The 22,334-nt window shown below is 38.9% G+C and overlaps 2 protein-coding genes across 3 annotated transcripts; one reads left to right on the top strand and one right to left on the bottom strand.

Moving 5' to 3' along the window:
• The first annotated feature begins 1,217 nt into the window (after nucleotides 1-1,217).
• On the top strand, nucleotides 1,218-4,170 carry LOC112177387 (low-temperature-induced 65 kDa protein). 2 transcript variants are annotated; one of them, XM_024315705.2, is made up of 5 exons: nucleotides 1,218-1,367; nucleotides 1,450-1,650; nucleotides 1,732-1,932; nucleotides 2,124-2,834; nucleotides 2,916-4,170. In XM_024315705.2, exons 1-5 carry the CDS (start codon nucleotides 1,337-1,339, stop codon nucleotides 3,920-3,922), a joined length of 2,151 nt encoding a protein of 716 aa, XP_024171473.1. In that variant the 5' UTR covers nucleotides 1,218-1,336; the 3' UTR covers nucleotides 3,923-4,170. The 2 variants fall into 2 exon arrangements, with proteins under 2 accessions (XP_024171473.1, XP_024171521.1); XM_024315753.2 differs by having other exon boundaries at nucleotides 1,747-1,932.
• An 11,407-nt stretch (nucleotides 4,171-15,577) lies between these two features.
• LOC112172134 lies at nucleotides 15,578-17,475 on the bottom strand. Its single transcript, XM_040508254.1, has 6 exons — nucleotides 17,455-17,475; nucleotides 17,023-17,285; nucleotides 16,695-16,752; nucleotides 16,426-16,524; nucleotides 16,058-16,159; nucleotides 15,578-15,970 (listed from the first exon to the last, which is right to left on the bottom strand). The coding sequence occupies exons 2-6, from the start codon at nucleotides 17,082-17,084 to the stop codon at nucleotides 15,578-15,580; spliced, it is 714 nt and encodes a 237-aa protein (XP_040364188.1). The 5' UTR covers nucleotides 17,085-17,285; nucleotides 17,455-17,475.
• Between the last annotated feature and the right edge of the window lie 4,859 nt (nucleotides 17,476-22,334).

The raw sequence follows: 22,334 nt of genomic DNA on the forward strand, positions 1-22,334 counted from the left end.
TTGATCTAAATCAAACCTCTATGGATAAAAAGAGGGTAACAAGACGAATCTGTAGCTTTTCACAAAACCTAAATTGAAGTTATATATCAAAAATTACGATCCGCCAAAATTTACAGAGAGAAAGCTAAATAGAGAAAATGGAACGGAAGAGATGGGTGGGCTGAATCATGGAGAAAGAGGGCCAATAAGAAGAGACCACGTGTCACATATAAAGTTTCCTCCAAAGGTGGTTGCACCACTTGTCAACTAATTACAAAACCTTGCCTAATCAATTGACTAGTGTCCGATGCCAAGAACAACTCCTTGCTGCACTCTTACGCACCAAATGGCTCAGCGCCACGTCATAAAAAAATTAACTTTGCATCTAAATTTTAAAAATTTCTTAAAAATAATTTGAGAATCCAAAAAAATTCACTAAAAAATACTGCAAACTCGTGGCTACCTCCACTTTCTATTTCCGTCATTGAAAATAAAATTTGAGATCTCATAAAATAACTCAAACATGATATAATTAATGATTAAATAACTTAATAACTACTTTAACATAAATAGTCATCTCTATGTAAGGACATAGTTATCAATAATCTATAATTCGTTGCGGTGATGATATATTATCGCAATGAAAGAACACATTTTTGTTGGGGCGTTTTATGGATTGAAATCATAAAACTTGGAATAGCTCGTGAGAAATAATGATTACATAGAAAATCTGAAAATATCACAAGCAATATGTAATTTATTGTAATCCAATCAAATTTAAGTTTTCAATACTTCAAAAGTATCGTATAATTAATAGGTGTATGTGTATGATAAGTAAGTTGCATTTGTCATTTGTGTCAATGTGTCCAACCAATCCATGGCTTGCTTTCTCTGACTAGCAGCTACTGGACGGCTGCTGCTAGCCTGCTAACAGAAAGTAATGTCACTGCAATTATTTTCATTTCTGCAGCAATCCCATCATGTACAATACCACGTCGGCACGTCTTCATGTCCGACCTATCCACAACTCCAAGTCTCCAACTCACCCCGAATACGACGTCGCTTAAGACCTGGGAGTAACGGCAAGTCGGCAACTTACTGTGTGATTATCCTTTGTAGGAGAAACGATTCCACGTTGCCTTTAAGCCACGTGGCGGAAAATGGGACGTGGTTGGTTTATTTCGTTACTCGTGTCGTTCATATAGAGCCCGACACATGCAGAGGAGGCACAACCTTTTGCTCCCGCCATTCCTTTAAAGCTTCCCCTTCCCCTCCTCTGTTTCTCACACTCTTGTTTCTTTCAACACAAAAAAAGTTCTTTGTTTTAATCAATCAGAAATATCGCAAAGTTTGGATCATGGATACTCATGTAGTACATTCTCGTGTTGGTAAAGATCAAACTCTTTTTTAACTAGCAATTTCTATGTTGGTGTATGTTTTTGTGTTGATGTGTGTGTGTTTATATTGCAGAAGGTGAGGAGGAGGAGCACCATGAGAAGACGTCGGTTTTGAAGAAGGTGAAGGCGAGAGCGAGGAAGTTGAGGGATACTATCACAGGGCAGGGCAATCACGGCCATGAACCCGAAGGCCATCAGACTCCTGATAATGATCAAGATCTGGATGAGGAGGATGACGAAGATGTAGACGACCCAGATGTCCATGGTGCACCAAGTAAGTTTCTTTGACTTTGTTATTCTTCGTTTGACTTCATTTTGTGATTTTGTATAATGTGTTATTTGATGGACTATGTAGAATATGACTCGGCAGTTAAGAAAACTGATGCTCCTGTGCAAGGCGACATTTTGAAGGTGCCTGTGGGGAATTTCGGAGACACTAGAGCGGGGCATGATGAGCATGAACCTGTAGTTCCAAGGGAGAATTCTAATGTCAATGTCAGTGATCCATTGAGATCTAATGTGCCTGAGCTACATGGAACTACAGACCACGGTGCAAGTAAGTTGCTTCAACTCCCTCCGATCTGTTTCTTTTTGGGATATAAATGAAATGTGTGACCATACATATCGAATTTGTTTAAGTGTTTAAGGCTTATTAAGCATACAGACTTATAAAGTGATCTGAACATTTCACCACCAAGTTTAGTACATTTTTAGTTGGTTTAAGATTTTTCTGTCATTGTTGTGTAGTGCACAACTCTACCGCGACTAGGAAGACTGATGCTCCTGTGCAAGGAGGCATTCATTTTGGAGAGACGCACCATGAATATGATCCTGTAGTGCCAAAAGAGAGGTCTAATGTCGGAATAAGTGATCCGATGAGGGACTCTGTGCCTGGGCAAAATCGAACTACTACAGGGCATGAGGATCTTTTGGGAGGAGCAAGGACCAAACTGGCTGCTCCAACAACTGGACCTGTTCTTAAGCATGAAGAGCCAAAGGGATTGGTTGATGTAATTGGAGGAGGTCCTCAGGCGTCGCATAACACCCCTGTTTCTTCTCTTCCTCATCATGGAAATTACAACACTAGTACCACTGATGTTGACCCAGGTAAGACTTTTGTCTCCGGGCAAGGAGAGCATTTAGGTCAGACTAGGGTCAAATTGGGGAATACTGATGTGCTAGGGGAAGGGACTCCCAAATTGGGGAAGACTGATGTACTAGGGGAAGGGACTCATGTGCCACAGAGTACCCCTGTTTCTTCTGGAACTCACAGAAGTGCCATGGACGTCGACCCTAGGCAGACATTTGTTTCCGGCCAGGGAGGGCAGTTAGGTCAGTCCAGGGTCAATTTGGACCGACCTAGCGGACTTGAGGAAGATCCTCATTCACCTAAGGCCAATCCTCAAGCTCACACTCCTTCAAATTACGAGACCGAAGTCACTGATCCCACTAAATCTGGTAATGAACTATCTTATCTCTGTTCAAAATGAAATTGATATTGTTATGTGTTCTTATTTTTTGTAATTAATTTCATTGCAGGTGGTGAGGAAATTGGAGTCACACCAATGCTCCATTCCTTCGATAAGATGAACCTTCAGGATGATGATTGCCAATACTTGAAGAACGGTGACAAACAAAACCCGTCTACCGGAAGCCATGACCAACTCTCTCCTGATAAACCATCGAACCAGGGCAGCAGCTACACTGAAAAAATCTCATATGCCACTTCAGCCATTGCCGACAAGGCAATTGCGGCAAAGAATGTAGTTGCTTCCAAGTTGGGATATGGCGGGAATGAGCCTGATCATGATGACTACTCGAGAGGCTATGTTACTGGTGCTGGGAAGTCTGGTTCATCACCTCGGAACAAAGTACTTGATCCCTCTACTAACCAATTCATACCAGCAGAGACTCCACAAGTCCGAGGAACCATCAAACCGGACGATGTCCCCACAACTGATCAGAAGCCAGTTCAGACGGGCGGAAGCTACACTGAGAGGATTTCATTTGCGGGATCTGCCATTGCTGACAAGGCGATGTCCGCAAAGAATGTTGTTGCTTCCAAGCTGGGATATGGGGCAACTGATCAGGTGCATGACAGGGAAAATGTTACTCGCACTAATGTGCAGTCTGGGACATCGGCAGCGGACGGCAATACGATTACCTCTAATCAAGCCGGACAGAACAAAGGGGTGTCTGTGAAGGACTATTTCGTGGAGAAGCTGAGGCCCGGAGAGGAGGACAAAGCGCTTTCGGAGGTTATAAGTGAGACATTACACAAGCCTAAGCCGGGTGTTAAGCAAGAGACAGGGGACTCTGCTACTGCTAGGCCCAAGGGGAAGGTGACGGAGTCGGCTGAGGTGAGGCAGCGTTTGGGGAATACCGAGGGGAATGAGAATTTTGTGGTGGACAAGATTGAGGATAGTATTGGTTCAATGCTTGGTGGTACTGGTAAGAGTGATGAAGAACGTGGGCAAGGTCTCTCTAGCTCTGCTGCTACCGGGGAGGAAGATCAGCACCGGAGGGTACAAGTATCTGGCAAATGAAGGAGGACTATTACTAAGACTATGGTGAATAATTAGTTGCTGGGAGTTTGTTTTGCGTATGATTTGAAACGCTTGTGTGTAGCGAACTAGCGACTTGACTAGACAAGGTTTTACTCCTGGCGATTATTATGTATGTAATCTATGTTTTAATGTAACTGTTTGTGTTGTTTGATATGTGTGCGAAAGTGGAAAAACGTAACGCATGACTTGAGTCGATGTAATGAAATTTGGGTTGTTCGGTGTTTCAATTCGTTCTCTGCTGTGTTGATTAGGCTTTCGTTCTCAGTTAAGCATGAAGTTTGGGTTTAAGAATGCTACTCAGGAATAGTTGTAGCTAAATTTTCAAGTGCAGGCAGCTGCTTAAACAATTAAAGTAATGACTCGTAATTTTTATCTCAGCTTTCTCACTTCTGAAGTAGGGGTTCGCGGGAAAAGACCACCTCCATTTTTTTATTGATCTCTCTCTTTAGTCAAAGGATTGGCGCAGGAATGGTGGTCAGGTGAAAGATGGATAACTTGTTAGTGTCTTGTTTCTTTAGATAAGAAAACCGATTGTCACCGGGTAAAGCTCGACAGCATATTGTACTGTGAAGGAGGTGAGAAAGGGTTAAACGAGAAATGAAATAAATGAAGTTTTCTCAGACATACGATTACATGGAGCTTGTCAAGTGGTTCTTGTAAAGTATCGACAACTCACTATAATTGACTTTGTGGCTTGTTCGGTGCAGCTCAATATAATATCATCTGTCAACTCTGATGAATAGGAGTTGAAGAGCTGCAAATCAATTCCCAGGCTTGCTGCTGCAGCATAAAATCCACTGAGGGCTCCACTACAGTGGACTGGAAGCTGGTGTCTCCTTCAAAGACCTGTAGAAAGAGAAAGCACAAAATATGTGCAGATTTCAATGTATCTATAAGCGACTTGGAATATTACACATGTATGACTATAGTTTCAGGTATCAAATGATAAATTCAATCAGTAATTACGATTATAACCCATTCTCATTGTGTGGATGGTATAAATGAGTAAAGTTTTCATATCTCCGGCTATTAAATATACTAATGAGTACAGAAAGTGTCCACCAATTCAATCATTTGCCTAATGAAAGTAATACTCAGCAATGTCAGTGATGGGGAAATGGTATCGAACAAAGGCCTCAAATAATCACTCAACAGACACCAGAAATAAGGAGTAGCAAACTCGTAGGGTATGGCAAATACATGCCGCAAATAAACTGATATTATTCATAAACTATAAACTGTTTGACAACGATTACAATACCCAAATTTATAAGGTTCACAATTCTTCGATAATAAGTAGATTAAAACTAAATTGGAAAGAGAATTAAAAATAAATCCCAAATTAGATGCAAAAAAGATGCCCTAAAATTGTCTAGACGATAATTATTGACAATTACATATCCATAATTAATTATCAAATGCATCATTTGATATTGCCACATATGCTCCTGCATCAGTCAGAATGCAGGTACTGAAAGTAATTCTCAGCAATGTCAAATCATTTGTGGCGTTGTTCTCAATGCACAAAGGTAAGCATGAAGAAGCTTCATCAAGAGAAGTTGCTTTCTTTCCAATGTTTCTGCAGTCATACCACACTAAACACACTGCAGGACTGAGTATAATGTCCACTGGTAGCTCTGAATCACGTTCTACGGCTTGTGCACCTTTTTTCTCAATTGCAAGAATTTTTTGATAAGTACTTCTGGAGACTATCATTTCCTTATCTAGATTTTGAGTGTTTATAACAATGACCATCTCAAGGAAAGACATGATGCTCTGCTGAATATAGTCAGCTTCCATTGCAAATGGCATAGAGCCATAGAAGGAATAGATGGGGGGATATTGCTAGCTTCAACTTCATCCGAATCCTTTTTAGATCTCATATTATACTCTTCCTGACAAGGAAAACTGTTCAAAAATTTCTTTGACTTCTGGTCATTCCTATGCTCAATTTGAGCACATATAGAATGAGATCGTTCACCCTGGGATACAACTGGTGTTGATATACATGTATGGACTGGTAAGTTGTGAATCAGTTAAGTGACAAATATTTGAAGCAACTATAAACAATGAAACTAAACATAGACAGGTTAATTAATATTATAATTGGGCAAAACTTGGTACATGGAGCAATCTTATCAACTGCCATAACTGCACAATCACTATTTCCAGCCGTAGAGGCCGTCCAAGGATTCAAGAAAAAGTCAATATCATTGAATTGTGACATAGACTTGAAAAGAAATGAAGCCCTCTCAGCACCCTTTTTCTCTCTTTGCTGTTGTTGTAGGAGAATGGAATTGTGTGTTATTATTGATAATAGGAGCCCTTTAAATAGGGAGTTACAAGGTATCCAAAAAGGTAATAGAATCCGATTACAATTGAATACCTAAAACACATTCCTATTACAATTCTAAACCATAGTTTGTAGAGGCACACATTATGTCGACATCCTTCAACACTCCCCCTTGTGCCGCTCAAACTTGGTGATGACGCTTTGATTGTTGCCTCGTTAAAAACCTTACCATGTAACAAAAACCCTGTGGGACAAAAATAATCCTGGTCGAAGGACAAAAAGAGCACAACACGTCATTCACTCTTCGAGATCGAACATGTAGACATCATGCCTCCCCCTGATGTCAATACCTCCCCCTGATTGCTACAATCATGGGAGTTCAGATAACTTTTTCAATCTGATGCTCTTCACATGTTTCTCGAAGGTGGATTTTGGTAACGACTTAGTAAATAAGTCGGCTGCATTATCCTCTGATCAAATTTGGTTCACTTCAATATTTAGAAATGCTTGTTGTCATTTTGATGGAGGGGAGGAGGAGCACGGAAGGTGGCATTTTGCCTTGTGGGGTCCGATCCCACACTTCCGTCATCTCTTTTTTCTGTAGGGATAGAACAAACTCATATCAATCGTATCTCTCAAATATCGAAATATTGTCTTTATACCAATCTAATGGCGTTGCGTTGGCGCGGGGCTATATCTAGCCAACAAGTTCATAATAATTGAGGTGTCCAGTCTTGTATTGAGCTAAGTACAATAATGCGCCTATTGTACATAAGTAAGCACTTCTGCTATTAACACGTCTTCGTCATCATCCCTGGGACGAAACGGATCCCTTTTAGGGCCAAGACTATGGACGACCATGGTGCATCTTTGACTTTATCAAAAATGTTTATTGACACGGTATACAAGTTCTGAATCTAGACAAAACCGTGTTCTCCCCAGGTCCTTCCTCTCAAACTCGGATTTCAGGTGTTCAGCCGTTTCCCTTAACTCTCAAGGGTTCCAATTATATTTTTCAACATAAACTGCGAAAATTACAAATTCGGAACTTGTCATGGAAATGCGTGGGCATAGTTCATCACATCCCTTCCCAATCAAGTAGTCATTTTAGTGAGCATTTCAACCTCGTTGCAAATACGCTCAGTGGTCTAGAGCCACTTGACTTGGGTAAATAAAGTCCACAAGAACCTTCATTATATTATGTATCTAGATCCCCATAGAGATACGTAGTGACCACATTCGTAAACGGCATGTTCAGTTATTTAGAAACTACCAAACTGACAAGGTAGTAGAGTGCAATGACATCCATTACGAGAGAATATGTATTCTCGTAGTCGATTCCAGGGCGTTGTGAGAAACCTTGCTCCATAAGGTGAGATTACCATCTCTTTTTCTCATCACGCTATCTAACGAAGACCTATTAATGTCAATAGGTTTTATGTTAGGAGGTTTGGCATCTCAGACCCGAAATCCTTCCTCTTCGTTAGTGAATCCAATTCAACCTGGATCGCATCTTTCCATTTAGGCCAATCTTCTCTACGTTGCCATTCTTCAACGGAGTAAGGTTCGATGTCATTGGTCTCAATAATTCCACGTCCTCATGTACACTAGTGTAGTTCGTAGGGATCTGGTTCTAACATTGAGGCGTCCCCCAACGATGTCTCTTGGACATAACCACAATCCAAAATATTCTCATGAGACGGATTTTGAGTATCAATGATCAATGGATCAAGTTGTGCCAAACTCGCTCTCTTCTTAGGGAGAGAATCTATCGAACCTATGGGTCTCCTACTCTCTCTAGCGGAACCCATGGCCTATGACTCCATTATCCCACCTTTGTGGCGTTACCATACCACCATCCATGGTAGTGGTGCAGTACCCATCTTCTCTGGGTGGCACCATGGCCTCTTGTGGGGACATCAATCCTTGCAGGCATGTTTGCAGCAGGTATATGTGATCTCGTCACTTTTAGGGATCAAGATGAGACATAGTGGGGACAGACCATGACAATTCCTGTCGTTCCTGTTGAACATTGACGTTCTAATCTCCCCCTAACGATGGGAATACTGTCTCATCAAAGTGACAATTCGCAAATCCAGCGAAATAGAGATCGCCTGTCAAGGGTTCTACATAGCGGACTTATAGTTGGAGACTCATGTCCAACAAATATATATATATATATATACACATTCGTTGCAATGACTCATGTTGATGCGCTGTGGCGGCGCAATTGGCACATGAACCGCACACTCAAATATGCATAAATACGAAAAATTAGACTCGAACCCAGTCACTAGCTGTAACGCAAATAAAAGTTGAGTGGCTGCTATGAGTCGTAGATGAATTAGCATAGTTGCATGCGATATTGCATAACCCAAGCGGAAATATTGGTGCGCATTACCAATGTCTGGGCTACCATCGTAGTGGTTTAAAGGCGGCTTTTCCGCCAGACCAATTGGGTGTGTACATGGGAATATGATACTTGATATCAATACCCAATGATATGCAATAGTCATCGAAAATTTTCGATATAAATTCTCTAGCATTATCAAGTCAAATTGACTGAATGAGATGATCTGGGTAGTGAGCCCGTAACTATATGTTATGTGCTAGGAGTGTAGTATAAGCAGCACTATGAGTGGATAATGGCACAACACGTGACCAGCGTGTTTGCGTATCAACCAACACCATAAAACATCTATACGGTCCGTAAGTTGGTTGATCAAATCCACAGAATTCCCTTTGATTCTTTGTGAGAATGAAATTATTTCCTCAATCTCCTTTGCATAGGATGGTCTCAATCCTAAATAACAGGCTTTACAGAACGAAACATGGGCCTTATAATCAACCAATGAAGGTTTTGGTTAAGTCACAATAGACTTAAGAAGTAGGGAGAGGAGCTGAATAAGGGTTTATGGCGTCAATGCCATATATTTGCCGCAGGGGGTAGGCGGCGCTGGCCATGTGTGGCCGATCTGTGCACAATCATGGCGCCATGAGGCGCATGTGCAGCTCCTCGAACCAATTCTTGGTTCTTACTTTTCTTCGTTCTGAAAATGGATGTTTGTGTAAAGTCTTTAATACACGGATCATCATGCCAAAGCCTATATGTATCAGAATCTCATAAGTCGTCTCTCATGACATGGTTGGATTCAATAACTTGAATAGTGGTTGCATACAACCTACTAGAGCGACACATAAGTTTCTCTAATACTCGTTTATGTTCGTAGTCATTAGAGGTGATGCAAAGGAACTCTGTCCATTCTCATAATGTGTTTCCACATGAAAACCATTGGCTCTTATATAATAAAGTCTCAATTAAGGTATGTCCAAGACATTAAGGAATCGACACTTTATTAATAGCCAATGATTACATCAAAGTTTCTTAACCAAAGTCTGATCCAAAAATAAAAGTCAAACTTAGACAGATTGTAGTCACTCAATCCGTTCGGTGACTCCAATCAAATATGATCAGGGAAGCAGGAAGAGATATCCGTGGAGCGAGGCTCTCTTAAGTACCACTAATCTCAACTATTTTCCTAGACATCATACTTAATTAGGTGAGCCAAGTGAGAAAGAGTTAAAACAAAATGTCATTTATTGATTTAAGGCATAACTGCCATTACATAATTCTTGGAAAAATAAAAGACTATTCGAAATAAAAATTTGCGGCATTTTGTCTTCATCGCCAGATTTAAAGTCTTTTTGAACTCGATGTCTTGATCATTGTAAGGCAGCTACCATCTTAGGTACATTGCAAACTCAGGCCCATTGATCAGACGCTCCATATCAGAAATAGATACCATGAACAGGATTCTCCCTTGATTGAGGCGCATTGACGCAATGTGCATGGTCCCTAGGACCTGAGGCGTTGGAAGATTATGACCATGACCAACGTTGGCTAGCTTTATGGTTTCCAACCCTTAATCCCTCAAAATCACGACTCTTACGGTGGCGTGATTGTCGCCTTTGGCGACTACCTGCATGAGCATTTCGATCATATGGATCATGATGTCTATGGTGACTTTCTCTAGCCATGGGACGATGCTCTGGATAGCTATCTCGAAGCCTATCAATTTCTCTTCTCACAAGCTCGTTGTCTTACCCTTCAACAATTTCCATAGCTTCAATAAACTTTTGAAAGCTTGTGATCCGTCTTGCATTTATATGAGTTCGAAATAAATCACAGGATCTCATAGCATAGACAGGGAAGGTATTGAGGGTTTTCTCAATCAATTGTTCTTCTGTGATCGTCTTGCCACAGAAGCGCATCATTCCTGTGATGCGGATGGCTTCCAAATAAAATTATATGACTGTATCAAAGTCAGAGAAGCGAAGATCATTCCATTCTGCTTCTAAATTCGGAAGGATGGAGTCACGAACATTGCCATGACGTTCACGAAGCACTTGCCAAAGCTTTATGGTGCTATCCTCATTCATGAACTCAAAATGGAGGTTTCTATCCATATGACACATCATTAGGGCAAGTGCCCTGGAATTGTCAATCTCAGTTTGAGGGTCTGGAGCAGTTCCTTCAGAACAAAGCTCTTGGATTGTGTGCAATAGATCACGGGAAATAAGATGGAGCTCAACATCCTGAGCCCACAATAGCTATCTTTTGCATGCATAATCCAATGGAACAAAATCGAGTATGTTCGAGTTTGACATCCCCAAAAAGGGTGAAACAAGAACGAATTAGTTTCGGAGCTAAACTTCCACGAAAACTAATAATAATAAGATTTCCGAGCTATGCTACCAAGAAATTAATTTCCAAGAATAATTGGATTAGACCAAATAATGATGTTTTAATATGGTCACAATTTGATGCTTACGGACACTCTTAGTCCAAGCATTATGAACACTCTTAGTTCATACGAACGCTCTTAGTTCGTGTATTATGAACATTCTTAGTTCATTGGTTACGAACGCTCTTAGTTCGTTAAGCGTGAATCCCCACAATTCCGCTTATTAAATAATCGAACCCATGTTCGTATTATACAAATCCTGCAGCAAATAAGGAATTTAAAAGACAATAAAGCAGAAACTTTAATTACAAAAGCTTACTTGGTAATTTGAAGTTTTTCTTTAGGATTCTTTATACACGCGCGTGTTGATGCAGGCGTGTAGCTAAATTAGAATTGCCGGAATCTGGTCGGAAATTAGCAGTTGGTGGGCTGCCCTTCTCTCTTCCTTTTTTTTCTTTCTTTTTCTCTTTTTTTTTCTTTCGGGCCCAAGCCTGCTCCTCCCCCCTTTTTTTTTTTTCTTTCCGGGCCCAAGCCTGCTCCTCCCCCTTTCCTTTTTTTTCTTTTTTTTTTCTTTTCTGGCCCACTCCTTCCCCTTCTTCTTCTTCCTTTCGTTTTTTTTCTTCGCTGGCAGAAGGTTTGCAGTTCGGACGCAGGCAGGTAGGGCGCGGGCTGCTGGGCTTGCGGTCAGCTGCAGGAAGAAGGGGTGCAGCAGAAGGTAGGCTACAGCAAGTTGGCCGGAAGTAGCGCTGGCTGCAGGTGCGTGGGCTGTAGGATGCACGGGGGCGCAGGACGACTGAGGGAACAGCAGCAGCAGCGCGCAGGCTGCTTGGGCTGCTTGGGCTGCTAGGCAAGACGCAGTAAAACAAAGCAGGCTGCAGGCTGCAGGCTGGTGTGCAGGCAGCGTGGTGGTGTGCAGGGAGGTTGGCTGGAGGCTGGGCCCGTGCGGCAGGCCGGCAGGAAGCAGTGCGGGCAGCAGGGGCTGCAGTGGGCTGCGGCTAGGCTGCTGGGGTGAGGCTAATGCGTGGAGTTGCAGGGCGAGTATCAGGGGGCTGTGCAGGGAGGCCGGCTGGAGGCTGCGGCAGAATCTGTGAGAGAGAGTTTTTAGGTTTTTTTTTTTTTGGGCTAGGGTTAGAGCGTCGTGCTGATAACATGTTGTAGGAGAATGGAATTGTGTGTATATTATTGATAATATGAGCCCTTTAAATAGGGAGTTACAAGGTACCTAAAAATGTAATAGAATCCGATTACAATTGAATACCTAAAACACATTCCTATTACAATTCTAAACCATAGTTTGTAAAGTCACACATTATGTCGACATCCTTCAATAACTGTCTATTTTTTTTGCTGTGGAAAATTGCCACCAAACAATTTTGTTAAAGCATCTCCAATATGACCGGTATGAATATCAATGCCATCAAAGAGCAACTCCTGAAATTCCTTGCTTTCATCTTTGTTTAATCCATCTACAGAATTTTTTTTTATGTATATGTTCTCCTTTCTTTTGTCAGTGGAAAATTGTCGCATGACAATCTGGTTGAAGCAACTCCAAGATGACCAGTAAGCATAGAAATGGCATCAGAAAGAAACACCTATAATTCCATTTCTTCTATGTTCTCTACAGGATCATAAGAGAACACCAAGTCATAGAACTTTCCATCATCAAATGAATACCAATAGAAACCAATGCTGAGTGGATTCATATCCTCCAACATCTTCTGATAGGAATAATCATGGCAGGTGCTATCTTTCTCAAGAAGATAACGATCCAAGTAAATCCGATCTGATGCATATAGCAGTTGTGGCTTTACGTCAGTAAGCTTTTCCTCAATAACAACATATGATGAACTCATCCTTTCATTATCGTCTAGAACAGGTACATGCAATGATTTGAATGTATCATCAACCAGGGCTAGCTCAGGACTAACAATCAAATTGTTGAAGCTCTTGTCTCCATTAAACATCGAGTCACACGTTTCTGGTTCATTTGCTATTTGTGCTTTAAAGAGGAATTCAAAAATTAGGGATGAGTCCAAATCAAGAATCTGAAATTCCTGAAAAACAACCGGGCTTGCAGACTGGAAACAGGAACCTATGCTTGCCTATTGATGTATGATGTTTCACTGAATCTGGGACATCTCCACCATGCTATCTAATCTGATAACAAAATAAGCCTTCTTTTAAATGATAAAATCACCATTGTAATTTAATCACACATTTAAGAAAGACATTCACACAGAAGTTGAAAGTTCTAGTGTTGTTTGTATCAACAACTTTGAAATCCCAAAGTTAAGTGTACAAGGCAAAATGAATAATTGATTATAACAAAATTCAGATCTAAATAGACACTTGTTAGAGTATTTCAATCTCCGGAACTTCAGAAAGAATCGGGGCATCTTTCTCACAAATGTAAGCATTTTCCTACACATAAGAGACACATAATATAATGTAAGCACAGTATTCTCATGTAGGTGTGGAGCCAAATTGTTTATTTACCAACTTTTTATTTATTATTATTATTATTATTTTTTAATGAATAAGGGATTAGGCGATATTAGCTCCTCAGAGGCAAACGATGTAGAGAATAAGTCTCACCCTCTATCCCAAAGGAGAGGGGTTTGCCACACTCTGGAAACCCACCGCCCATCCCCCTATTTTTATTTTATTAATAACATAAAAAGAAAATACAACCTAAAGAAGGGGGAGACATAAACCTTACCCAAAAAGCTTAGAAAGAAAGACAAAAGGAAGTGAAAAATTGAAGCAGAACCTCAAATTTTCCAAACTTCCAGATAATTAAACAACTTGCAAAACAATGGAAGAAAAAACAAAAATTGCACTATCTGCCAAGAGAAACCATGCATCAGCACCCAGCTTCGTAATGAAACCAATGTCCAAGTAATAGCAACTAGCGTTTGCATTATAAGGACTGTAGAAAATATAGTAGCCAATGTTAAAACAAGCCCAACACCAACCCATGCCAGAAGTTAAACATGGCGAAGGTAAGGTAATCCCAGATCATCCATACGAAGATAAGGAGATATATTAGGCAGAGGAGAAACCTGCCAGATCAGGGATGGAGAAAGTAAGCCCATGTTTGCCATTCTATCAGCCACCGTATTTCCTTCCCGAAGAATATGGGAACAATGAAAGGTCATTGCTCAAATACTTGCTAAGCAAGTAAGCCATGCAATTCGAAGCGGACAAGGTGGAACAAAAGATGAGGATTTGATGCATGCAATTACACTAGTCGAATCACATTCAAGCCAAAGGCATCGCCAACCATACTAGAAGGCATATTCAATCCCAATGATCACACCCATAAGCTCTGAGTAGAAGGCAGATTTGTGTCCCAATCCTTGACAATAACCGCCAATGTAATGACCATGGGTGTCACGAAACACACCACCACAAGCTGCAGGTCCTGGATTACCCTTTGCAAGACCATCAGTATTCAATTTAATCCAAGAAAAAATTGGAGGGTGCCAGAGAACTAACTGAGGCGCTACTCAATTTTTAGGAATAGGCTACCCAACCCAACCAACAACTGAGTGTCAACCATACCATTCGAATAACCTGGCATGTAAGGAGCAGCAAAGCCAAGCCAAGCCTTGAGAGAGCTGAAAATTCGCATGAGAGATGGGCGCTTGTCTTCAAATCTAAGCTTATTGCGAGCTTTCCATATGGCCATAAGAGAATAGAGACAACTAGCAAGCCAAATATTTTTTAGTTGGGGAGAGAAAGACTTGCCAATAATGGAGCTAAATAACCCACCAATCACTACTAGAATTTACCCAATGAGTGACAAACCACTTTTGTCACCCATTCTTAAAATTTCGTCACCCAAAATTATGAGTGACGAAAAAAGTTCGTCACCAATTTCGTCACCTATAGTGCGAGACCTATTCTTTTGAGTGACGAAATGCTAAGTTCGTCACCAAAATAAGTTTAGGTGACGAAATAAGCTTGTCACCCAATCATTCATATTCTGTCACCCATTCCTTTTCAAATCTTATCATTTTTTTTATTTTTGCGCCAAATTTTGTTTTTACCGCCAATTTGAACTTATTGGTGACGAAAATAGTTCGTCACTATTTAAATCATTTTAAAAATTTAGCGCCAAAATTCATTTTAACCTCCAAATGCAATATTCTTAGTGACAAATTAATTTCGTGTCTATTTATAATTTATTAATTTTTAGTTTTGGGATTGGGTGACCAACAGACGTTTTGTGACTAATTTATAGTATAAAGATTAATTTTAAATCAATAGCTATAATTAGCAATACTTTACTATAACAAGCTAGTAATACTTAGCAATGCTAGCATAAATATATTGATATGCTTATATCAGCCAGTACTTTACAAAGAAGTAACTTGAAAAGTTATAGATCAAGTGCTGGATGCATTTGACATCTCCAGGCATAATTTTTACATTGAAAATGTATCCTGCCAATAGCTAATTAATAAGGATATCAAAGACCCAAAAACCTGCCAAAGCCCTAAACAAAGATATCTATATGCATCTGGAAGTATCATGGCTTCATTTGTACATCCAAAATATAAGTTGCAAAAAACTACCTGAGGATATCAAGACCTAAAGCACATCCAAATCCTCATCCTCATCATTCTCCACATCCTCATCATTTTCCTCATCCATATTACCCTCCTTGACACCCTCTTCATCAACATCATGTGTACAAGGTTGTCTCTCACCCTCAAGAGAAACAAGTCGCTCTTCCAATAAAACAATATACCTCATAAGTTGAGCATTTGTTGGGTTAGAAGTGGATCCAGTGACTGAAGGACAAAATGTGTCCTTTTTAAGACCATAACCCACACCTCGAATCGTCTTACCCTTCATAGTCCCAAGCTCTTTAGCCAAGATATCTAATTGCACAGGGATAGGCACTATAACATCCTCAAATGGGGCACCCTCAGAATCAGCCAACTGTTGCTTGGTTTTGATGAACTCTCCAGTCAGCTTTTTCTGCACATAATGAAAAATTTATTAGACATTTAATCTATGATGTTAGTTTTGTTTCAATATACTAAAATTATAACATATAACTCTTACCCCCGTCTTCTCTGCTTCTTCATTGATCCAAACACCACCATTGTTGCCTCTATGTTGATGCATGAGACTCCAGTTCTCAATAAAGGTCACGTTTTTACCCTTCTACATTTGGCCATAATAAAGCAATTCAAAGCCAATATAATGGTATATGAGAAAAAGTGTAGTATGTATATACTCTATAAGAACTGCACAAAAATAGTTCGCCATTTGTACTAAAGCTCCTCATCCTATTTCTATATTGTTTTATATGTCAACAAGATTGAACAAACTAATGGATAAGCTTTCGAAGCAAATGAAACAAATTACTTCGACAAATATATCTGATAATGGAGTTCAGCAACTAAATTTAAACAATACCAGATACTTACCTGTTCTTCAGCTTCCATATGTTTTGTGAAAGGGCGTGAACCACCACAGTGATTATATATTTTCTTGTTCCTATTAATAGTATTGATCCTACAACGGTTCTGCATGTGTGTGTAAAGTACCAATCATTAGAATATCATTTCATTCTTGAAATTCACCTGACATTAGTCTTCTTGACCTTTTAAACCTTTGGTCCTAGCAGAAAATACATTTGAATAACATACACTATGCAATCAACTTCAACAATACAAACCAGCATACATATTAATACCTGATAAGCTTGATCCGTGTACAAATTATCACACAGCCACTCCCAATCACTTATGTCCCTATCACCAAACACTTTCTCAGTGGGGGGGTGAGCCCTTGCATAATCAATGTCATCAGCATATTTTTTGAAGTGCTTGTGCAATTTGCCCTTCTATGATCTGAATGTGTTATTCATCTTGTTTTCAACAAATTTTGTAATGCCAGGTTCTTCCAGATTAACATCAAATTTATGCTAAAATTACAAAAAATCAAGAACAGCTTAGTTTAATAAAATAATTGTAAATGTAACAGTATAATCAATTCCAAATTAAGTAAATTATATCACTCACCAACAACCCCTTTGTGATTTCATCTTTATCTTCCAGTGTAACCTCCTTCCATTTTTTGACATGAAGTGGGGCTAAAGAACGTGTTCGAGACCCAATTTCTGAAACAAACCTGGAATTAGCTTGGACACCATTTGGGAGCTTTTGATCCTCGTTCATCTGAATCAGAATCCTCTCATTAGCAGCAGTGACAATATCATGAGTTCCTATCCCTTTTGTAACGCCACGTGTCTTTTTCCCTTTAGAGGACATGTCATGATCAGCACCTAATGGTATTGTTAAGAAAATAAAGTTTATTCAGAAGATCATACAATGAATCAGACCTATATTCGAATTCATATATCCAAAATATGAATCATGGCTCATAGACAAGCTATGTAGATTTATTTATATTATAAATGTGTTGTTAGTGTTATCACAATCCAAGTAACTTACTTTCACTAGAACGTAATGGTGCACTACTAGCAAAATAACAACACACACGGATTTACTGTAGTTAAAAGCCACGGAAATCCGTGTGTAATAGAAATACTGACAGAAATCCGTGTGAAATGAGCATAATGGGGCCCACAATAATTTATACAATAACAATATCAACGGATATCCGTGTGAATAAACAACAGTCACAGATATCTGTGTAAAAACTAAAACATTTTCACACGGATATCTGTGTGAAAAACAATTCACACGGATTTCTGTATGTATTATAAATTAGTTTATTTTGAAATCATTAATTTTTTATGTTATGTGAATTATGGAGGGACGGATTTCCGTTACAATAAGTATTTGATACAGATTTCTGTGTGAAATGAGTAATACACACGGATTTCCGTGTGAAAATGTTGAAACAGTAATCCGTGTGAAAAAGCCAAAAATGAGACTACACACAGAAATCCGTGTGCATAAACAACAGTCACAGATATCTGTGTAAAAACAAAAACATTTTCACACGGATATCTGTGTGAAAACCAATTCACACGGATTTCTGTATGTATTATAAATTAGTTTATTTTGAAATCATTAATTTTTTATGTTATGTGAATTATGGAGGGACGGATTTCCGTTACAATAAGTATTTGATACAGATTTCTGTGTGAAATGAGTAATACACACAGATTTCCGTGTGCAAATGTTGAAACAGTAATCCGTGTGAAAAAGCCAAAAAGGAGACTACACACAGAAATCCGTGTGCATAAACAATAGTAACTGATGTCTGTGTAAAAACTAAAACATTTTCACACGGATATCTGTGTGAAAATAACAATTAGCTACAAAATTCCGTGTGAAAAAATATAGGTGTATATAAGGTTGACCATTTATTTGATATCGAAATAACGGCTGATTGAGTTAATTTTTTTTACACAATATCTATTAATACACTATAAATAGATGGGTAATGTCAAATTTATTGATTTTCAATTTTGATTTATTGGTTCGCATCAAATTCTTATATGTCTACTAATGTGGTATAACTAGTTTATTAGTTGTCAAGAAAAGTATACATTTAATGAGTAACAATGTGGAGCAAATAGATTTTATCAAAATCGACCGTTGGATGTTGTCATGATTAGAATAAATAGTTATGGTCAAAATATCAGCTATTTTTGTTATCGTTTAGGTCTCGATCTACTATATCAACCCTTAACCCTAAATACCACATAAAACTAATATGCTCATAACCGCTCATTCGCAACTTATTTTTTCGATCTGTCAGCTCTCATACTCTCATGAATATGAGGTATACCAAATAATGTAAAAATTTTGTAAAATTTATGTCCTTGTGGTTTAACTCCCCTTAGGGAAGTATCGATGTATATAAGGTTAACCACTTTATTTGATATTGAAATAATGGCTTTAATTTGAGTTAATTTTTTTACACCATACCTATTAATACGCTATAAATACCCATCTCAAATTTATTAATTTTCAATTTTTATTTTTTGGATTGCACAAAATTCTTATATGTCTACTAATGTGATATAACTAGTTTATTAGTTATAATGAAAAGTATACCTTCCATAAGCAACAATGCGTAGGAAATAGACTTTATCAAAATCGACCGTAGGATGTTATCATGATAAGAATAAATGGTTGTGTTCAAAATTTCAGCTATTTTCGTCGTCGTTTGGGTTTCGATCTAGTAGGTCAACCCTAAACTTTAAATACTACATAAAACTAATATGCTCATAACCGCACACTCCTAACTTTTTTTTTTGATCTGTAAACTCTTATGCTCTCATGGGTAGAAGCTATATCAAGTAATGTAAAAATTTCTGAAATTTTATCTCCTCAAGGGTCGGCTCCCCTTAGGGAAGTAGAAGCCTTTAAAGGGTTGACCAGTTTTTGGTACAGACATCTGTGTGTAATGAGTAATACACACAGATATCTGTGTGAAATGTTAACACAGAAATCCGTGTGAAAAGAACAATGAGCTACAAAATTCCGTGTGAAAAAGGAGACTACACACAGAAATCCGTGTGAATAAACAACAGTAACTGATGTCTGTGTAAAAACTAAAACCTATTCACACGGATATCCGTGTGAAAAGAAAAATTAGCTACAGAATTCCGTGTGAAAAAGTATATGTGTATATAAAGTTCACCACTTATTTGATATTGAAAGAACGGCAGATTGAGTTAATTTTTTTACACCGTACCTATTAATACGCTATAAATAGATGAGTAATGTCAAATTTATCAATTTTTTATTTTTATTTTTTGGATTGCACAAAATTCTTATATGTCTACTAATGTGGTATAACTAGTTTATTAGTTATAATGAAAAATATACCTTCCATAAGCAACAATGCGTAGGAAATAGACTTTATCAAAATCGACCGTAGGATGTTATCATGATAAGAATAAATGGTTGTGTTCAAAATTTCAGCTATTTTCGTCGTCGTTTGGGTTTCGATCTAGTAGGTCAACCCTAAAATTTAAAGACTACATAAAACTAATATGCTCATAACCGCTCACTCGTAACTTATTTTTTTGATCTGTAAACTCTCATGCTCTCATGGCTAGAAGCTATATCAAGTAATGTAAAAATTTCTGAAATTTTATCTCCTCAAGGGTCGGCTCCCCTTAGGGAAGTAGTAGCGTTTAAAGGGTTGACCGGTTTTTGGTACAGACATCTGTGTGAAATAAGTAACACACACAGAAATCCGTGTGAAAAGAACCATTCGCTACAGAATTCTGTGTGAAAAACTCTATTAGCTACAGAATTCCGTTACAACAAGTGTTTATTACAGAATTATCTGTGAAATGAGCAACACACGAATATCTGTGTGAAATGAAAAATTAGCTACTAAATTCTGTGTGAAAAAAATAGAATAGAGACAGAATTCAGTGTAAACAATAATTAACATGACAGTTATATATTACCAAGATAAATACACACGAAAATCAGTGGTAAATATATATGTATTTCACACGGATTTTCGTGGTAAATTTTTTCCCGCTCACTTTTTTGGAACAAATTCAATTTCCCTCCCGTAGTAGTATTACACACGGATTTCCGTGGATTTCTTAAGTACATACACACGGATATCCGTAGCAAATTTAAATGTATTTCACACGGATTTCCGTGTGAAATACTATAAACACACAGATATCTGTGTATAATGCTACTTAAAACCTGAAAATTTTCCACAAAATAACAACACACAGGGATTTACTGTATTTAAAAGCCACAGAAATCCGTGTGAAATAGAAATACTAACAGAAATCCGTGTGAAATACTAACAGATATGTAGCTCACACGGATTTTCGTTGTAAATTTTTTCCCGCTCACTTTTTTGGAATAAATTCAATTTCCCTCCCGTAGTAGTATTACACACGGATTTCCGTGGATTTCTTAAGTACATACACACGGATATCCGTAGCAAAGGTAAATGTATTTCACACGGATTTCCGTGTGCAATACTATAAACACACAGATATCTGTGTATAATGCTACTTAAAACCAGAAAATTTTCCACAAAATAACAACACACATGGATTTACTGTACTTAAAAGCCACAGAAATCCGTGTGAAATAGAAATACCAACAGAAATCCGTGTGAAATACTAACAGATATGTAGCTCACACGGATTTTCGTGGTAAATTTTTTTCCCGCTCACTTTTTTGGAATAAATTCAATTTCCCTCCCGTAGTACTACACACGGATTTCTGTGGATTACTGAGCCATACCCACGGATATCAGTAGCAAGGGTAAATGTATTTCACACGGATATCCGTGGCAATTCCGCTTATAACGAGCATATTGATCCAAATCTGAAGCATATCGATCCCTATTTCTCTCTCTCCTCTCCCCGAGCTGAAAACAGAGCATGGAGTCTCCGGCTCCGTTCTCCCTCCTCCGGCCACCGTTTGACGCCAAACCACATCCTACAGCTTCGTATCTTCCTTGTGCAGCTGCCTGTGGTAGCCTTGAGCGGCGGCACGGCCTGTATCGGCGGCGGTAACCACGTTTCCATTTTCGGCCGTTTTGGTTCAAACCGAGATTTCTCCTATCTCCGGCCACCAAAACTCGAGTTCTTTAGTTTGTTGAACTAGTATCAAGGAGTAGAACATGCAGAAAGAAGGACCGGACCCGAAGCAACCGTTTTTACGTTGAACGGAGCATCTATTGGAAACTGCAGTTTTTCCGGCCAAACCCGACTGTTTTGGTAATTTTCGATCACTTTTACTCATTTTCTGACTTCGTGCTAGTTATAAATGTTTCTCAAAATGATGAAACGAAGCGGAGAAGCCCGGCCCCAACACCATTGGAGGTGGTCGGCGGCGGCTCTGCCCGTAACTCCGGCGACCTTTTTCGGCCAGTTCTGGGGGTCCCAAGAGAAGTTTCTGCTCATTTTTAGATTCTACATGTCGATACGATCATTTTGATATATAGCATGTGAATTTTGGATATCGTATGATTTAGTTGTGAATTTTACAATTTCGATCGATTTTGATAGTTCGATTTGTGATATGTGAAGATCGGACCATCCGTTAGACTTGTAATTTTGATATGATGATCGTAGGACTGTCACAAATGTGGGTCTTGCAGAAACTACCTACCTATATTGATTTTCAATTTGCTTGAGACGTGTTACTCTATGACATTGTCTTGGTTGCCATACAGACGAATACCGGTAATCGAAGACAAAGTTCGGTTATGTCAAGCTCTCATCCAAACTTTTCACATTTCACTTGGAATGTTGCAGCTTGGGCAGACAATGAAATTAGTAGTACTTGCATTGTTGATGATCATGTACTAATTTTTATTCTAATTAGCATTGGTATGAAATGTAAAAAAATATCTTGCTATG

Source organism: Rosa chinensis, chromosome 1 (genome assembly GCF_002994745.2).
Source record: "Rosa chinensis cultivar Old Blush chromosome 1, RchiOBHm-V2, whole genome shotgun sequence".
NCBI classification, from domain to species: Eukaryota; Viridiplantae; Streptophyta; class Magnoliopsida; order Rosales; family Rosaceae; genus Rosa; species Rosa chinensis.

What these genes read in the sequence shown, in the direction of transcription:
- LOC112177387 (XM_024315705.2), top strand. Translation starts at nt 1,337, where the DNA reads ATGGATACTCATGTAGTACATTCTCGTGTTG. An exon ending in TGTAGTACATTCTCGTGTTG is followed by an intron (nt 1,368 to 1,449) that starts GTAAAGATCAAA and finishes TTTATATTGCAG; the next exon opens with AAGGTGAGGAGGAGGAGCAC. An exon ending in AGATGTCCATGGTGCACCAA is followed by an intron (nt 1,651 to 1,731) that starts GTAAGTTTCTTT and finishes TGGACTATGTAG; the next exon opens with AATATGACTCGGCAGTTAAG.
- LOC112172134 (XM_040508254.1), bottom strand. Translation starts at nt 17,084, where the DNA reads ATGTCAAAAAATGGAAGGAGGTTACACTGGAAGATAAAGATGAAATCA. An exon ending in ATATGGAAGCTGAAGAACAG is followed by an intron (nt 16,160 to 16,425) that starts GTAAGTATCTGG and finishes GGCCAAATGTAG; the next exon opens with AAGGGTAAAAACGTGACCTT. An exon ending in AAGAAGCAGAGAAGACGGGG is followed by an intron (nt 15,971 to 16,057) that starts GTAAGAGTTATA and finishes CATTATGTGCAG; the next exon opens with AAAAAGCTGACTGGAGAGTT.